The sequence below is a fragment of the Phyllostomus hastatus genome, unplaced genomic scaffold (genome assembly GCF_019186645.2).
Source record: "Phyllostomus hastatus isolate PE091 unplaced genomic scaffold, TTU_PhHast_1.1 phas_scaffold_78, whole genome shotgun sequence".
Lineage (NCBI taxonomy): Eukaryota > Metazoa > Chordata > Mammalia > Chiroptera > Phyllostomidae > Phyllostomus > Phyllostomus hastatus.
In genome coordinates this window covers 103870377-103887066 of record NW_025334041.1, presented here as the reverse complement: position 1 = coordinate 103887066, position 16690 = coordinate 103870377, and the positions used below count along the sequence as shown (strand labels likewise).

The following is a 16690-nucleotide window of genomic DNA, read 5'->3' as shown; positions in this document are numbered from 1 at the left end:
AGAACTTTGAAGATATACTCTCTTAACAAATTTCAAATTTACTATACAACAATTTAACTATAGTCATCATGTTCTATGTTACACCCGTAGTACTTATTTTATAAATGGAAGCTTGTAGTTTTTGATAACCTTCATTCAATTCCCCTCCCCCCACCCCTTACCTCTGCTATTTACAAATTTAATCTTTTTTCTATGAGTTTGAATTTTTTTTTAGATTCTACATGTAAGTGAGATCATGAAGTATTTCTCTTTCTCTAACTTATTGAACTTAGCATAATGCCTTCAAAGTCCATCCATGTTGTCAAAAATGGCAGGATTTCCCTTTTTACAGCTGAATGGTATCTCACTGTGTGTGCATATGTGTGTGTCTGTTCATCTGATGAGGGACACTTAGATTGTTTCCAAGTCTCCTTGGGGTCTTTGGGGGAAGGGCTGGGCAGGAACCTTTCGTATCTTCACTTACTGGTTCACTGCAGGGGTAGAGATGTGTCTGAAGTGTTTTTAATTTTCCAAGAAGTATTATGGAAAGACTTCACAGGTTGCTTAGAGTCCAGTGGGGGAATCAGAAGGATGGGATTATGGTTTGTGGCCAAAGCTTTATAGGAAAATCTCAGGTCCAGGAGGAGTTCTTCCCAGAGGCAGTCAGCTGGGAGAGTGGAGGAGACACGGGCAGGGGGGCGTGTCAGGCGGAGGGAGCAACGTGTTGGCAGGCACAGCGCAGCCCAGGAACGGAGAGGCCGAGCTGACTGGCCTGCACGGAACACGGGGAGCATGGTCAGGGTGAGACTGAGGAGGTAGGAGGGGATGATTGTGCAGACCCGGTAGGCCACGTCAAGGATTTGTTTCTTACCCTGAAAGCCACAGGGAGACATCAGAGTTTCCCTGATCTCTAAAATTAAATTAAATTTAAAAAAAGTTTCCCACTCTCCCTGAAGGGTTTCCTTGAGCAGCGAGTAGCAGGATCAAAGAGAGAATAAGTGAGATTCCTCTTTTTGTCATCCTCTCCCCTAAGCCGTGTCTTCTCAAGCATCCGTTGCTCATGGGACCCACTGGAACTCCTGGAATCCACTTGTCTCTCAGCACATGGCCAAATGCAGCCAGAAGGCCGGGAGAATCAGCTCCTGGGGTTCGCTGAGCACATGGCAGTTTGAAGCAGTTGCCACCTCTCTGGAGCCTTCGCCACAGAGGCTTCTGAACGTGTATCTTGGGGCCCCAGGGCTGGTCACTGGAGGGCCCCACTTCTGTCCCAGAGAAGCCCAGGTCCAGGGAGGGCTGCTCCACACCCGCTCTGCCTACGCAGGACAAAAAAAGAGGCTGCACTCTTCAGGGAGGAGTGACTCGCTCTTTTCTCAGCTATCAAGTAAGGAAGAAGGGTCCACACCCAAACCCTAAGCCTCAAGGAGATACAGGATGTCCCAACAGGCCTTGTAGAACGACTTAGTAATTTTCCAGTTACTAATTTGCCTTACCTGTTCTGTTCAAGCAGGCTAATTGTTTCCTCAAAAAGACTCAAGTGTAGTGGGATGAGGTCACCAGAGACGTGTCTAAACAATCACACACACTGGTCATGGGAGCACCAAGAAGTAACCAGCTACTCAAGCTCTTGGTCTGATTTTTTAAATCGTTCCAGAAAGCAAATTCAGTGAGGGCGCGCCCCCTGCTGGCAACAGGAAACTATACAAGGTAGAAAGAACCATTCAGCCCAGGGAGCTATTCCTCTGGGTAGGGGGATAATTGAGAATAGGTGGTGTTTTTGGAACGTTCTCAGTGGGGCACATTAATGGTTCTTTCTCAGTAAATATTTGTTGGTTGAAATGTGAAATTAAATTGATTAGTATAATCCATTCGTAATCATGATCTTGGAATGTGTGAATTTAATCAACAGTGAAAAATATGCCAAAGCAGAGAAAAGACAGGGAGAATTGATTTTTGGTCTGAGGAGGAAAGAGAACATAACTTTGAGAGTTTCCATATACTGTTTGCTTTTACATTGTGGGTATTGTCTCTGTGTTCATATAGGACAGTTCAATTTTTTTATTACAAAAAAATCCAAATATACACAAAAACAGGCAAAATGAATAAATTCCCATGTACTTGCTATGTATCCAGGTCCTGGCATTATCAAGACTTTGTCACTCCTGCTTTGTATATACCATTAATTTTTAGTTGCTTTGTCCCTTAAATTTTATAGCCCAGACATTATGTCACTTTGCCCTAAATACTGTACTGTAGTTAATAATGCGTTTCTAAAAACTGAGCGTGTTTTATAACCACTTATCATGATCACATCTAAAAATGTATAATCCCTTGGGGGCATCTATCTCCATCTCTCTCTCCTTCTCCTCCTTCCCTCTTAATTAACTTATCCTTATACACAGTGTGGGCCAAAAGTAGGTTTGCAGTTGTGAGTATGCAAAACCCAGAGTTTATTTTTGTATTATTACTTATTCATTATTGTATTACTTTCTATATGAACAACTGAAAGCATACTTTTGCCCCACCCTGTATAGTGAACTGTACAGGTATTAAGCATACAATTTGGTGAGTTTTGATCGAAGCATACACCAGACAACCTACATCCTTATCAAGACAGAGAACATTCCCATCACATCAGAAACTTTCCTCCTGTGCCTTCACTGTCAGCTGTCTCCACCCCCAACCGCTGCTCTGATTTCTTTCACTACGGATAAATTTTGCCTGTCCTAGAATTTCATATGAAATGGAAACATATAGTACATTCCTTTTTGTGAGTAAGCTTCTTGTGCTCAGCACAGTGTTTTTGAGGTCCATCCCCATTGTTGCATGTTCCTTTTATTGAATGGTATCCCATTGTATGCATGTATCAGAATTTGCTTATGTACAGTTCTGTTGTTGGACTTCTGAATTGTTTCCAATTTGGAGTATTATGAAAAAAGCTGCCATGATTATTTCTTTATAAATTTTTACATGGACATGTATTTTCATTTCTGTTGGGTAAATACCTTGGAGTAGAATAACTACTCACAATGAGTGTGTATGTTTAACTTTGTAAGAAAGCCCCAAGCCTCTTATAAGCACTCCCTGCTCTTCCACTTTTCCAGTTGTCCAGCAGTTCTGGGTTCTGCATGTATTCATCAGCTTCCTTGTGGTGTCTCTTAACTTATGCCTCTAACCCTGTTTCCTATAAACTAGTTTGATCTAAAACCTGGATGAGATTCACTTTAGATGCTTTGACAAGGATGCTTCCGACATGGTGCTGTGTAGTTTATCCTACATCTCACTGGAAAGCTCATGTTGTACGGTTGCCCCTCTTAGTTAAGATGCTGAGCCTGATCTGTAGACGCAGGTGGTGGCAGCCTTGTCCCCTGCAGCGTAAACTTCCCCAGCATCCCTTCATCTCCTGGTTTCAAGTGATTTTTGCCTTGAAGGGCTGAATAAGACACAGTTCTCACCATGAAGATTTTGCAGTTTAGTTAAGGGCACATGTCTAAATATGGCCTAAATATGTTTTAAAAAATCCTTCACAATTTAAAGAAAGTAACTATCAATAATGGCTCAGATTTTTAAAATGCTAAATGACATCAGAAAAAGGATAACAGAGAGAAAAGAATGAATCAGTGTTAAAAGGCATTTGTCAGACGGTGTGGAGCAGGGAAGCCATTTAAAGGGAGCAGGAGAGGGGTGTGCTCGGAGACAGAGGCGTTCTGGGGAAGCTGATTGAAAATCACAACCAGGGAAGCAGAGTGTGGGGAAGGTAAATGGGCCAGGTGTCTTCCTGCGGAACACAGAGGCTGTTTTTAACCTTTGAAGCTAGCAGTCCTTGGCAAGAAAAGAAGCTGCCTGGAGCCATGGAAGACAGTTAGGGGCCCATTCTTTGGTAGACCTGTTGCCTCAGGGGAGGCCTGAATGAAGATGGGTACTATTTGTAGAGCTGTGGAGAAAGGCTACAAAAACCTTACGGAGTCAGAAGCCTGTGCCCTTACTCTGCCCCTCTGTGTAATACTGGCAAGGAATGAGAAGGTGAAATTTGCCATAGAGAAAGCAAATAAACAATGGGTAGTGGTAAAGCGTCTTTAAAAATCAAGGACACCAATAAGCACATGAGAGGATGTTCAACATCACAAGTCATTAGGGAAACACAAATCGGAACCACAATGAGATACTACTTTGCACCCATTTAAGACTGACTATTGTTTTAAAAAATGTCTATATGTGAATTAATAAATACAATGTGCCGTATTATTCAGCTTTAAAATGTAATGAAATTCTGATACGTGCTACGACATGGAGGAAACTTGAAGATTTTATGCTAAATGATATGAGCCAAGCACAAAAGGGCAAAGATTGTATGATTCTGCTTATAGGAGATACTACAGTGGTCAAATGGAGAGAAATAGAAAACAGAATGATGGTTGCCAAGGGCTGGGAAAAGAGAGGAATAAATAGTAAGTATTTAGTAATAGGAGTTTCAGTTTGAAAACATGAAAAATTTCTAGAGATGGATGGTGGTGATTATTGTACAACAATGTGCATCTACTTAATGACACTGGAAAAATGGTAAATTTTAAAAAAGATTTTATTTACTTTTTATTTATTTTTAGAGAGAGGGGAAGGGAGAAAGAAAGAGAGGGAGAGAAACACCAATGTGTGGTTGCCTTTCGTATGCCCCTCACAGGGGACCTGGCCTGTAACCCAGGCATGTGCCCTGATAGAGAATTGAACCGCTAACCCTTTGGTTTGCCGGCCAGCACTTAATCCACTGAGCCACACCAGCCAGGTAAAAATGGTAAATTTTATGTTAGGCATTTCCCTCCCTGCTCTGCACCCCTCCTCCCCCAACACACACACTGAGGATGTCCACATCGTAGAATTCACAGTGGACTTCCAGAAATGTGAAAGTTAAATCTTTACTTTCTACCTCTTCTACCTGTCCCCACCCCACTGCCAAAAGGCCAGATTTAAAGCCGGTCCATTCTGGAGGGGTGGAGGGTAGAGGGATTGAGCAAAAAAGAAAAGAACTCACGGGCCAGACAACAGTGTCAACAGCTGCTGATGGCGAGGGGGTGAAGGTGGAAGGGAGTATAAGGGGGATAAATGGTAATGAAAAAAAATACAATAAACTAGGAACTATTAAAATAAAAAAGCCAGTACATCCTGTCTCCCCATATCTAGTTTTATCACCCATTGTTCCTCAGTACACATCCTCTGTTTCACAGCAGGCCAGCTCTCCAGCAGGAAGGGCAAGACCAGCATTCACAGGCAGGAGAATGGAGAGAAGTGAAGGCTCTATGCTTAAGAAAACACAACTCTTTAATATCAAAGTGTAACAGGTTATCAAGATTAACCTCTAATAGGTTATCAAGATGATCAACATTAACAGGTCACTTCTGCCCCTTTCTCCTAAACAGCTCTAATGTTATCTATTTCACAAAGGACCAAGTCCAAACAAATATCAAGCAGTGTAATCCACCCTTTGGCATTGCCCTAGATTCTCCCTCCTAATCTAGGGTTCATTCACCTTCTGATCATTTAAGCTGAATGGCCGAGGTTTCCCACAAGTGGCACTTAACAGAGAAAATACAGTCTGCAGTAGAAGCAAAGGACCTGGGTTCTAGTTTTGCTTCTGCCATTGTCTGCCATGTGACTCTGGACAAGGTTTGTCAGGGCTCCGTGCCTAATCTATTATCCTTTCTTGCTGAGGTGGAGACAGGCACAGTTTGAGGGCATGGCCAAAGGAAGAAGTTGCAAAACCTCAAAGTCTAGAATTTCTATTTTTAGTAGAGTTCCTCAAAGTTGCATATCTACAGATTTTTCCTCACTGACTACTCATTACAAAATCTGAACTTTGGAGTTAGCTGCTCAAGAGAAAATCATGTGGAGGAAAGTGTTTTCTCCCCGTGCCCTCCCCCCCCATCTTACTTTAATTTTATAGTAGAGTGATAGGTGTTTCCCACTGGATTAAAAATATAAATAACAACAAGGATAATATGTCATAATATAAGGCCCATAAGTTGCCTTCTTTAATCCTTTTCTTACATAAACTCTGTTGTCCATTATCTCAATAATCAAGAGTGGTGACCAGCCTTGAGGACTGTGAAACCAGGCCAGAGAAAACCTTAACTTAGTTATCTCAGTGACCTCGAGGGCAGGCGCTGGTGGGGCTAGCTGGTCTTTCAAGGTCACTGTGGTGTCTACTACATACCCACAGGTTATTGTGAAGTAGACTATGATTTCAGAAAATAGAGCTTTGAAGCTTAAAGGAAGTTCTTGATTTTCCGATGCATACAAGGATGGAAAACACGTCTCTACTGTACCAGGAAATAGTGCTCACTCAGAGGCTGACAATATCATCTAAGTAACCTGATGGCACACCTGATCACTGTTTGTGTGACCAAGGGAAGTTCCACACTTTTCTCTAGCTATATATAGTTGATTCCCATGATTTGCAGTAGTTGTGTTCTATAAAATCACCACAGACACTGAATTACTTAATAACCTTTCTCCTAGGGAAAAGAAAGGAATTTCTTTTTCTGTGACAGATCTGGTTTTCCTCAATGCTCTTTCCATTGGAAGGGGAAAGCCTACTTTATCGGTTAATAATTTCCCAGTCTTTTCAGTCAAAACAGTTTTCTTTCAGTGTACAACAGTCCCTTGTTTCACAAAATGTTCCTTTGTTCTGAGTGTTATCCTCTCCCTCTCACCTCCTAGATCACATCTGGGAGTGTGGAGAGTGTACTGTGCCTTTGAGGTCAGGGCAGGGGATCTTAGATCTGCATCAAGCAGGTTTCTGGGCCTCACAGCCTCTCTGGTGATGGTCCCTTGCTTAACCCGTCACAGAAGTCTTCATTTGAGGAGAGCATAGTCTCTCTCTCGGTTTATTCATCATCTAGGAATTTTCCCAGCTGCCCTGCCTGCCTGATGTGACTGAGACCTCATGCCAGAGCTGACTGACCCAGGGATGTACCTTGCCCAAGGTGGGCCAGCAGAGCTCTTCCTCGTGTTTTTATAAACTGAAACTAAGCAACCTAGTTCATCTCTGGAGGGAAAGTTGTGTGATGAGGCCCAGGACCCAAGGGCTACTATGCTTGCCACGAGCAAAAGAGGAGGTAGCCCAGCAGCAGGAAGCAGCATAGACAGAGAAGATGAAAGTTGCAGGAGCATTATGGTCCTGGTCTAAGTTGTTCTTGAGGTCCTGCAGCTCCTCATGTCTTCCTATTGTTCCATGATCTAGCCATACATCCTTTTAGTAAATTTCCACCTTTGGGTGAAATAGTGTCAGTTTCTGACACCTGCAACTGAAAAAGAAAAACCTAAGACAGTATGTTTCTAAATGCTTTAATGATCATCACAGAACTTGCATATTTATAATAACTCAAAGCCACCTTTACTTACACCACTTACAGTTTGGGAACTATTGCTGGAAGCATATGAGACGATCAAGGTTTTAAAAAAATTGTTGTTGTGAAATGTAACACCCATACAAAGAAGTACACAAAACAAAAATGTATCTCATGAGGAATTATCACAAAGTTAACACCTGTATAACTATTACACAGAATTAGAACATTACCGACATGTCTGAAGTGCAATAGTTATCTCCCTCTTCCCTCCAAAAAGTAATCAAGCGCCTGACTTTATGGTTCTCATTTGTTTTTCTTTCTAGTTTTATTACCCAAACATGCATCTCTGAACCCTCTAGTTGAATCCTGCCTTGTTTTGAATGTTACACGAATGGAGCCATACAATATAATTGTTTTGGGATATGGCTTGTTTTGCTCTGAATTTTTTTTTCAGATTTACCTAGTTCATACTGTTACCTATTTAATAGTTAACTGTTAACATATACAGCTAACTGTAACTGTATTTCCATTTTTTAAAAGTTGCTGTTTATTTTGATGAATATATATATTTTCAGGTGAGTCAATAATACCAAATTCTTTTCTTTTTAAGATTTTTAAAAATTGTCATTCTATTACAGTTGTCCCAATTTTTACCCCTTTGCCTGCCTCCATATACCCCACCCCTCACCAAATACTTTTTGTAAATGATTGTTCCAGTTTATATTCTTACCAATATTTTACAAGAGTTTCTCTTGTTCCATATCCTAACCCTTGTCAGTCTTTTAAATTTTTGCCGTTAGTGTGGTGTGCATGGTATCTCACTGTGGTTTTAATTTCACTTCCTCTGAGTACTAATGAAACTGAATACCCTTTTGTACATTTAATGACTGTTTGTGTATCTTTTGTGAAATGCCAGTTGAAGTTTCTTGTCCACTTTTCTAGTTGGTTGCCTGCCTTTCTCCTTACTGATTTGTAAGAGCTCTTTATGTACTTGGATGAGACCTCCATTGGATATATATGTTGCAAACATCTCCCACTCGGTGGCTTGCCTTTTCACTCAATGGTGTCTTTGAGGAAAAGAGTCTTAACTTTAATCTATTCAGACTTATCAATTAAGACTTGAAACAATGTATCTGACAGGATCACTAGATTAAGCAATGGAAAATAAATTTCTCAATTCAGTAAAATGAACTTATACAGGCCCTATAGCCAAAGTTGCACATTCTTTCTTTGGGATGTCATTTCTGAGATGTCATTTTATTTTTAAATGATTGAACATTCCATTACATTACAAACCACAGAAAGGCATGTACAATATTTAATTTCATTGCTTGGTGGTGCAGTGGAAAACTAATAATAATAATAATAACAGTAATAGTAGTGGAAGTAATAAAATTGTTGTTCTTAAAGTTTGCTGAACAATAGTACATGGTTATTAAATTGAAAAATATAAACATGTTAAAAGTTTGTAATCTTTTTACACATTTCAGTGGCTGAAAAATACACACAGGTTTAGCCTTTCACTATAAAATCCCAGGCATATTCATAGCCAAACAAGAACCTGGGAGAGCACAAATAGTTTTTTTTAATCATGGTAAATTGCAAGCATTTTAAATTGCTGATGTAACTGGCATCCCTGTATCTATTATCTAGATAATAAATTTTAACATTCTATTTACTTTAAAAAATTACATAAAATGAACAGTGTATGTTCCTTTGTTCTCCTGTTTCATTCCTTTCTCCTTTTCTTACTAGAGGAAGCCACTATCCAAAATGTGAGTTTTTGTTTTTCTATTTTTGTACATGTTTCTGTTTTGAGTAACAAATACTGCTTCATACTTTTTAAATGTATGTTTTCATGCTATAGTATACTGAAAATTTGATGTTAAATATAGTGCTTTATCATGTTGATATATACAGATATATTGTAGGTCATTAGTTTTAACTGCCGTGTTGTAATTTATGGGAAACATATACTCTGAATTTATTTCATTCCTCTACCAATGAACATTTCTGTCTAGCAGTAAGCACAATGCCAAGAACATCTAACATATAATATAGGTCCTCAAAACTTATTTAATAAATGAGTAGAGGCAGGCTGTTAAATGAAACAAAAGTGGTATAAAAATAGCTCAGGCAAAATACTTTTTGTTTCAATTCCCCACTTATTTGTCAACATCCATCCTATTTGCATGCGTAGCAGGTTGTCATTCCTGAAAATTTGTAACTGTCTTTTTAACCAACCCACTGAAAAAGGCTCTGATGTGTTTTGCGTATAGGGGCAGCAGATGGACTGGGTAGAGAAAGAACACAAAGAAATCTCAATGTCAAAATATAAAACAATAAGGGTTTGTCTGGTGTGGAGCAGTGTTATAAATTCAGGGGAGGTCTGAGAGTTTACAATTCAGAGCATGACCAGTGCTGCTACCACATCCGGATAAAGAGATAGCGGAATACAGAGGTCTTTCTCTGCCTGTAGGTTCTGAAAGATGGAACCATCAATTGCCAGGCGGTTGCCATGGGAACCAGAGGGGGAGGGAAGCGTGGGCCGGCCAGAATTCTTGATACGCTTAGAATGTATCTTCCGGTCCGCGGCTCTTCGCAACCACCGCCCCTTTCCTTGGTTTCCCGCCCGTTCTGTGGACTTATCATTCTTTCCCCCTCTTGACTCTCCTACTCCATTCCAAGTTGCCATCTTGGACCATGCGTCAAGATGGCGTCCTCTGCTCCCAAAGACTGAACCCTGGCGAGCCAGCGAGGCTGCGCGCGCACGTGCTTGGGCGCAAGAGGGTGGGGCGGTGACGTTCGGGCGTCGCCCCGCCTCCGGCATTCGCTCCTCCCCTGGGCGAACCCGGAAGTGGAGGAGGAGGCGCGGCGGCAGCGGTGGCGAAGCAGACAGGCGCTGGCTGAGCCGTACAGTGGAGCGTGTCTGGGGTTGGGGGCGGGGGGCGGGGCTGAACGGCCTGGGCAGCCAGGCCTGGACGGGGCGGGAGGGGCCATGGCCTCGGCAGAGTTGCAGGGGAAGTACCAGAAGCTGGCTCAGGAGTACTCGAAGGTACCCATCATGGGCGGGGATTAGGGGGTCCCTGGCCCTGCGGCCTCGGGTTGCCTTGACTTGTCGGGACGGTGGGATACCGCGGAGGAGCACGCGAGGACACTCCACCTCTCTCCTTCGCCTCCTTTGCCCACGGTTACCGATCCTCCCCACCTGCAGCTCCCTAGAGATGGAGCCGGTGGTGTCTGGGTTCGTGTGCATTTCTGCGGGAAGTAGCAGGAGTTTGATTCTTCCTTCTCACTGAACTAGCGGGCGTGGAACTGGGATGTCAGAAATCCTGGCCTCTGCCTCAGTGCTGGCCGGGTGGTGCTGTTTCCTCAATTTTCCCAGCCCAGTGATGGAGAAGATCAAGATTCCTTCCATCCCACAGGGATGGTATTAGCATAAAGAGATTTATCTGCCCCCATTCAATTCGGAAGGGTAAATAGAGTCATGGGTGTAAACTGCTTCACCAGGCATGGTGGTTATGATGTGTTCAGTGATAAGCAAGATGTCTGGAAATTATTTTGAAAGCTTGAATCCTACGCTTGTGGCATTCTCTCTCTTTTCCCTCCATCAGCTGGAGTGGGGCAGGGCACCCAGCAGGTGTTCAGTACAAGTTAAATTAGGCCTGTTTGTCATATTTGTGGTATCAGTCTTTTAAATGATGGTACCCTTCCCTTTGAAAAGGGCTGCTTCTGGGGAGGGTGTTTCTGTCTTAAGAAAATATCCTATTGAAGTTACAAAAGCGGAAAGGTACGATTTAGCAGTCATTAACCTTAGTTTTCAGTGACAGTGGCATTCATTAGGGCAGAGGAAAAACTTAGCCCCCTTTTTACAATTTGGAGAAACTGAGACATTTTTTATGATTTCACTTAATAAATGTTCAGTAAGGTGAAATGAAGAAATCAAACCCATGTCTAAACATGCACATTAGTCTTCACTATCGAATGGGAGCCTTTTGAGACACTATACTTAACTCCAGCGGTGCTGCCAGTGACACAGTTTCTTGCATTTCCATTTGAAATTGCCCTAAGACCCTGTGACACAATGTCAGTGGTGACAGCTTTCATCCTTTGAAGGAAAATTTTGTTGTTTGGAAGGGCCAGAAGTTGGAGCAAATCTGTGTGATGGAGCGGGGTGGGTGGAGAATGGCAGGATTACACAAACTTGGCTCTACTGTTTTGGCGTGAAAACAATTCATGAGTATAAAGTAAGGGGGCTGGTTTTCTTCTCCAGAAAGTAAACAAGCTCAGAAGGCAATACCAAATGGCAAAGGGAAGTTCTGAAACTGTTTTGAGCAGTGACTGTATTGATGAAAAATTGAATAACCTAAAGAAAGTAATACAAACTGACGTATTTGAGGGTTTTGGGGGGATATTTAAGCTCTTTCGTTCAACAGATACTTGTTATGTGTGCCCTGTAAACAGTCTGCCAGAATTGGTTGAGTGAGGCAGAGTTCCAGCTAGAGGAGATCCATTTAATAGAATGTTCAAACATTGTTCATAATTATAATACACTATGAGAAATGTTAGTTCAGTGGGAGCACGGAAGAGATGGAGGGTAAGGGTAGGAGTTATTCAGATTGGGGAGTAGGGAAGAGGGAGGGAAGGATGGTGGCATTCCAGCCAAAGGGACAGGTTCTGTTCACTGACATGAAAGCACGTTAAGTTGCGTGGCAGAGAGGGTGAAATATGGTTGGAGAGATCATTTGGACCTGATTATCAGGGGATGTGGATGTCAAGAAATTTGAACTTTAGCTTTTGAGTAATAGAGAAAGCAAAGGTTTTTAGGGAGGGGTATAACATTACTTTTAGGAAGGAAACGTAACTATTTGGAGGACGGATTTAAGTTGGGAAAGAGTAGTGAAAAGAAGACCAGACTGTAGGTTGTTGGAATAGTTTGGGGGAGAAGAACATAGGGTTAAATAAAGATAATGACAGTGAGATGGAGAGGGGCCCTAGATTTAGGAATTACGGTTAAAAAGTACTTTTTAGCTTACTTCTTGTCTGAGCGTCTGCTTTTTGCTAGCACTACACTTATGACAGATATATGGAATGTATGAGATGTTCATCCTTTTGTCTCATTCATTCTGTGGGACGTGGTAAGTGAGGGAAGAAGACAGAGTTGACCTTGAAGTTTTGAGATGAGGGAACATGACTGCCACTGACAGCAGCAGTGGGCTGTCAGAGGGTGGGCTTAAGCCCAGAGGGTGGGCTTAAAGGCGAGCCATTTTTGAAGTGAAAGGGTGAATTAAAGTTTAGATGCAATCATAGAATTTTGAGGTTCAAAGTCATGTTAAAGTTATTCACAAAGTAATAGCTTGAGGTGATTGATGTTGGGTAATTGCTGAAAACTTCTAGTGAAGATGGACTGGCTAAAATTCAGGATAAAAGTAAGAACTTTTGGAATAATTACCATGAAAATGATAGTTGAACTTTAAGAGTGAATCAGGGTAGACTACTTTAGGGAGACTCTTTGAGGACCATTTGTGGGAAGGATGTGACAAGAGAAGGAGGAGAGGCTAAGGAGACTGTTACAGGTCAGTGGGACAGAGGTTATTCTTTCTTCTTGGGCCAGGCCATTTTTCATCCTTTTAATTTTAATGTGATGGAAATCTCAACACAAGAGAACAAAGATTGGTCAAAAGATTTTGTGTGCCTTTTAAAAAAATATTAATTGATTTTAGAGGGGGGCAGAGAGGGAGGAAGAGAGGAAGAAACATGAACTTATTGTTTCACTTTATTTATACATTCATTGGTTGATTCCAGTATGTGCCTTGATTGGGGTTTGAACATACAACCTTGGCATGTTGGGATGGCACTCCAGCCAACTGAGCTGCCTGGCTAGGGTCTCACGTGCTTTATATTTCTTGCCAATTCTAATGTCAAGGAATTTCTAGACAAGATCTATTCTACCTTCAGCTCTGATTCCATGGAAGGGGTAGTCTACCTTTTTATTACTTTACTTGATGGAGAAATTGTGTGCTGTTGTTGAAATCCAGTTAGGATATAAAGAAAAAAAGATTTCCTTTTATAATCTGTATAAGGAGACCTACATATTAAAAGAGGAACAAACATGATTCCTAAAGCAAGAACATTTATAGAATCTTTTCATTCCTTTTTTTTTAGAGTCTATAAATTTATTGAATAAAAACAAAATCAATGGCAGACGTATCAAATTCTGTCGGGTTCCAATTTGGCCATCCATTTGCAGCAGAGACAAACTGAGGTGAAGAGAAGGCAGAGATGCTGGCAAGGGGACACTGAACAAGACAATCTCCCATGTGTTATAAAAGCAGGCATCACACAGCAGTGTGATGATAGTTGAGTCAGTTAGCAAAGGCGGGGACGTAGCGTTTAATGAGCAGAGATAAAACCAGAGCAAGAACTTTGGAGAGAGGAGAGGGCCAGAACATTGAGAGAACAAGTGGCAGCAGGGGCTACGTGGAGAAGAGGGTTCTGAGCAGGTCTGCTGGTTTACTGGGGGAACACGGTGACCACATCGTAGCCTTTGGGTGGGGTGACCCGCTCTCAGGCGTGCTTTTCACAGTAGATTTGATCTTCCACAAAGAAATGGCCCTTCTGCTTCAGGTTTGTGCCACAGTTGGTGTACATGTAACACTCGGGGTGGTGGCGATGGTCCCGCAGCTTCACAAACACACCGACATTTTCATTCTTTAAAAAAATTTTTTTTTAAAGATGTTTATTGATTTTAGAAGAGAGGAGAGGGGAGGGGGGGAGAGAGAGAGGGGAGGGGGGAGAGAGAGAGGGAGAAAGAGAAAGAAAGAAACCTTGATGTGAGAGAGGAACATTGATTGGTTGCCTCCCATGCACACCCCGCCCAGGGATCTAACCTGTAAGCACCGACTGGGAATTGAACCACCAACCTTTTGGTGTATGGGATGGTACTCCAACCAACTGAGCCACATTGTCCAGGGCTCTTCTCATTCTTATGTAAATCAGATCTCAGCCTGTGTTCCAGGAGAGAGCCCATTGCTTGCTTAAGAACTGTGGTCATAATTGTCTTTCTTCTTGAGAAGGCAAAAAGTCTGAGGAGATTGCATTAAAGAGACTGAGAGTTTAGCTAGGTAAAAGGTGAACCATAGAGGCCAAAGCAGGTGAAAATTGTTGGGGCAGGCAAGTTGCCAAAACATGAAGTGAAAGTGGAGCGTAAGACCCTGGTGGTTGGGGGCAATTAAGAGGTCATCACTGGAGGCTTTTAAAATTTCAGGTTTAATAGGGTTTGGAGAGGAGAAAGGTGTGTAGAAGCTGATTTTCAGAGGCTCATGAAGTTAATACATGAAGCTGCCTCTTTGTGGTGTGAAGGAAAGCTGATCAAGGCCTCAGTTACTACACTGTTGATGAAGACTCCAAGAGCATTTCTTACTTCTTGTCTCTTCCATGGCCTGCCCTGCTTCTGAGGCTCCAGTATATCTCATTATGGAGAAGGGAGGCTAAGTGCACGCAGTCCTGGCTCGTTTGGTTTCAGCCTGCTTTCCACAGGGGCTCCTGTTTGGTTTCAGCCTGCTTTCCACAGGGGCTCCTGCATTCTTGTCTGGCACTGAGTTGTGTGTGTAAAGTTTCAAGTTCTAACTGGATCATTGGTTCTCAAAGTGCTGCCCCTGGGTCAGCATCATGTGCTGGAAACAATTTCTTGGGTCCACCCTGGACTTGCTGAAACTAAAACTGGCGGTGAAACCCAGCAGTCTGTGCTGAAACAAACCTCTCCGGTGATTCGGATGCACATCAGAGTTTGAGAACTGTTGCTCAAGGAATGATATCAGTATAGGGGCTTTTGCTCAAAGATAATCTTTTAAGAACTCTTTTTGAGGCAATAATAACCCATGGGAAAACCAAGCATCAATTACTACTACAACAGTTTGTTTTGCAATTGATGCTTCTCTTAGTTATGAAGGACATTGCATTTGGGAACAAGTCAGATATAGAGCTACTGATATAGGGGAAAGGTCAGTTGTGAGTCTGTGTTTGCTCTCCAGGTAGTGGGGTCTGGAAACCTGATTAATCGCCCCCTCCTGTAAGAGAAACAGGGTTATTATATTATTACTTTTAAATTTTTACGCTGATGTGCAGGGATGACTGCTAAAGCTGGAATGTTGCATGAGAGCGAAGGTGTTCGGTATTTGTGCTGCCCAGCAGGGTAACCACTAGGCATGTGAGTTTGTCAAGCACTCCAAACGTAGCAGCTAGTGCCATTGAAGCACTCAATTTTAGATTTTATTTCATTTAAAATAATTTAAGGAGGGATGTGTTGGACAGTGCTAGCTCAGCCCCTAGACCAGTGCATCACCGATGTAAATGTCCGTGTGACTCATCTGCAGACCTTGTTAAACTGCAGATTCTAGTTTGGTAGGCCTGGGGTGGGGCCTCAGATTCTGCTCCCAGGGATGCTGTTGCAGCCGTCCACGGACCACAGTTTGAATAGCAGGGCTTTGGAAAGACCAGGGTTGTCTTCCTCTTCCTCTTTAATTCACTTGACTTGCACATTCAGTGACTGATGGGGCAACTAGACTGCAAGGGTTGGGGTTGGGGTTTTGTAATAAACCTTACATGGTAGCGGGAGTGGGAGAAAGAGTCCTACTTGAGGGCAGGTCTGAGAGGAGAAGGTTTTTTCCCTGCCTCAGTGACCAAATAACCTCAGCCAGTAGTACACAGACTACCCAGCCACTGATACTTTATTTCCTTCCAGAAGGAGAAACAAGTGAGTAGGTAGAAAGACTAAGTGGTATTCCTGGCACTTTCGAATACTTAAAATGTTAGATCTGGAGGGAATTTTAGGGATCATTGAGGCCAGAGATACTGCAGCTGGGGTCTGCAGATGACTCCAGTATCCTGAAGCTGCAAGTCAGGGCTTTGGTGAAGCTTAGGAATGGGCTCCAGGGTGTCTGCTGCACACATTGATTTGTAATGAAAAAAGCTGTATGTTTAAAGATGGGTTTCACAGAGTTGTAAAACATGTACAGATCTCAAAATGTTCGTTGTATGAAGGTAGCCATGTGAGAGTAGTTCTAACACAGCAGATTGCTGAGAATTAGATGAGAAAATGCATATAGACAGTTCGCCTCTCTTCCCCACAAACTTCCAACAGTTTGTGATTGAAGATAGTAAATCCCTAATCTTGGGCCAGTTATCCCACCACAGATTGTCAAAGTGGCATGAGAGAGATCACAGTTGGCTCACCACTACACTCTGAACTTGGAGAAACTTTGTGATAAGCCTGACTGAGGCCGGGCTGTTCCAGAACCACAGAACAGGCCAGGGCATTGGTCACTGGTCAGGGCTTTTGAGGATGCATGGTGTCTTAGAGAACCAGGAGG

General features: G+C 42.5%; 1 protein-coding gene across 1 annotated transcript in view; it reads left to right on the top strand.

Moving 5' to 3' along the window:
* Window positions 1-10275: 10275 nt before the first annotated feature.
* Window positions 10276-16690, top strand: part of PPP1R21 (protein phosphatase 1 regulatory subunit 21) — a 58630-nt gene continuing 52215 nt past the window's right edge. The window contains exon 1 of the mRNA XM_045827664.1: window positions 10276-10374. Within this exon, the coding sequence (XP_045683620.1) occupies window positions 10318-10374 (57 nt within the window). The 5' untranslated portion in view covers window positions 10276-10317. The remainder of the gene's footprint in view (window positions 10375-16690) is intronic.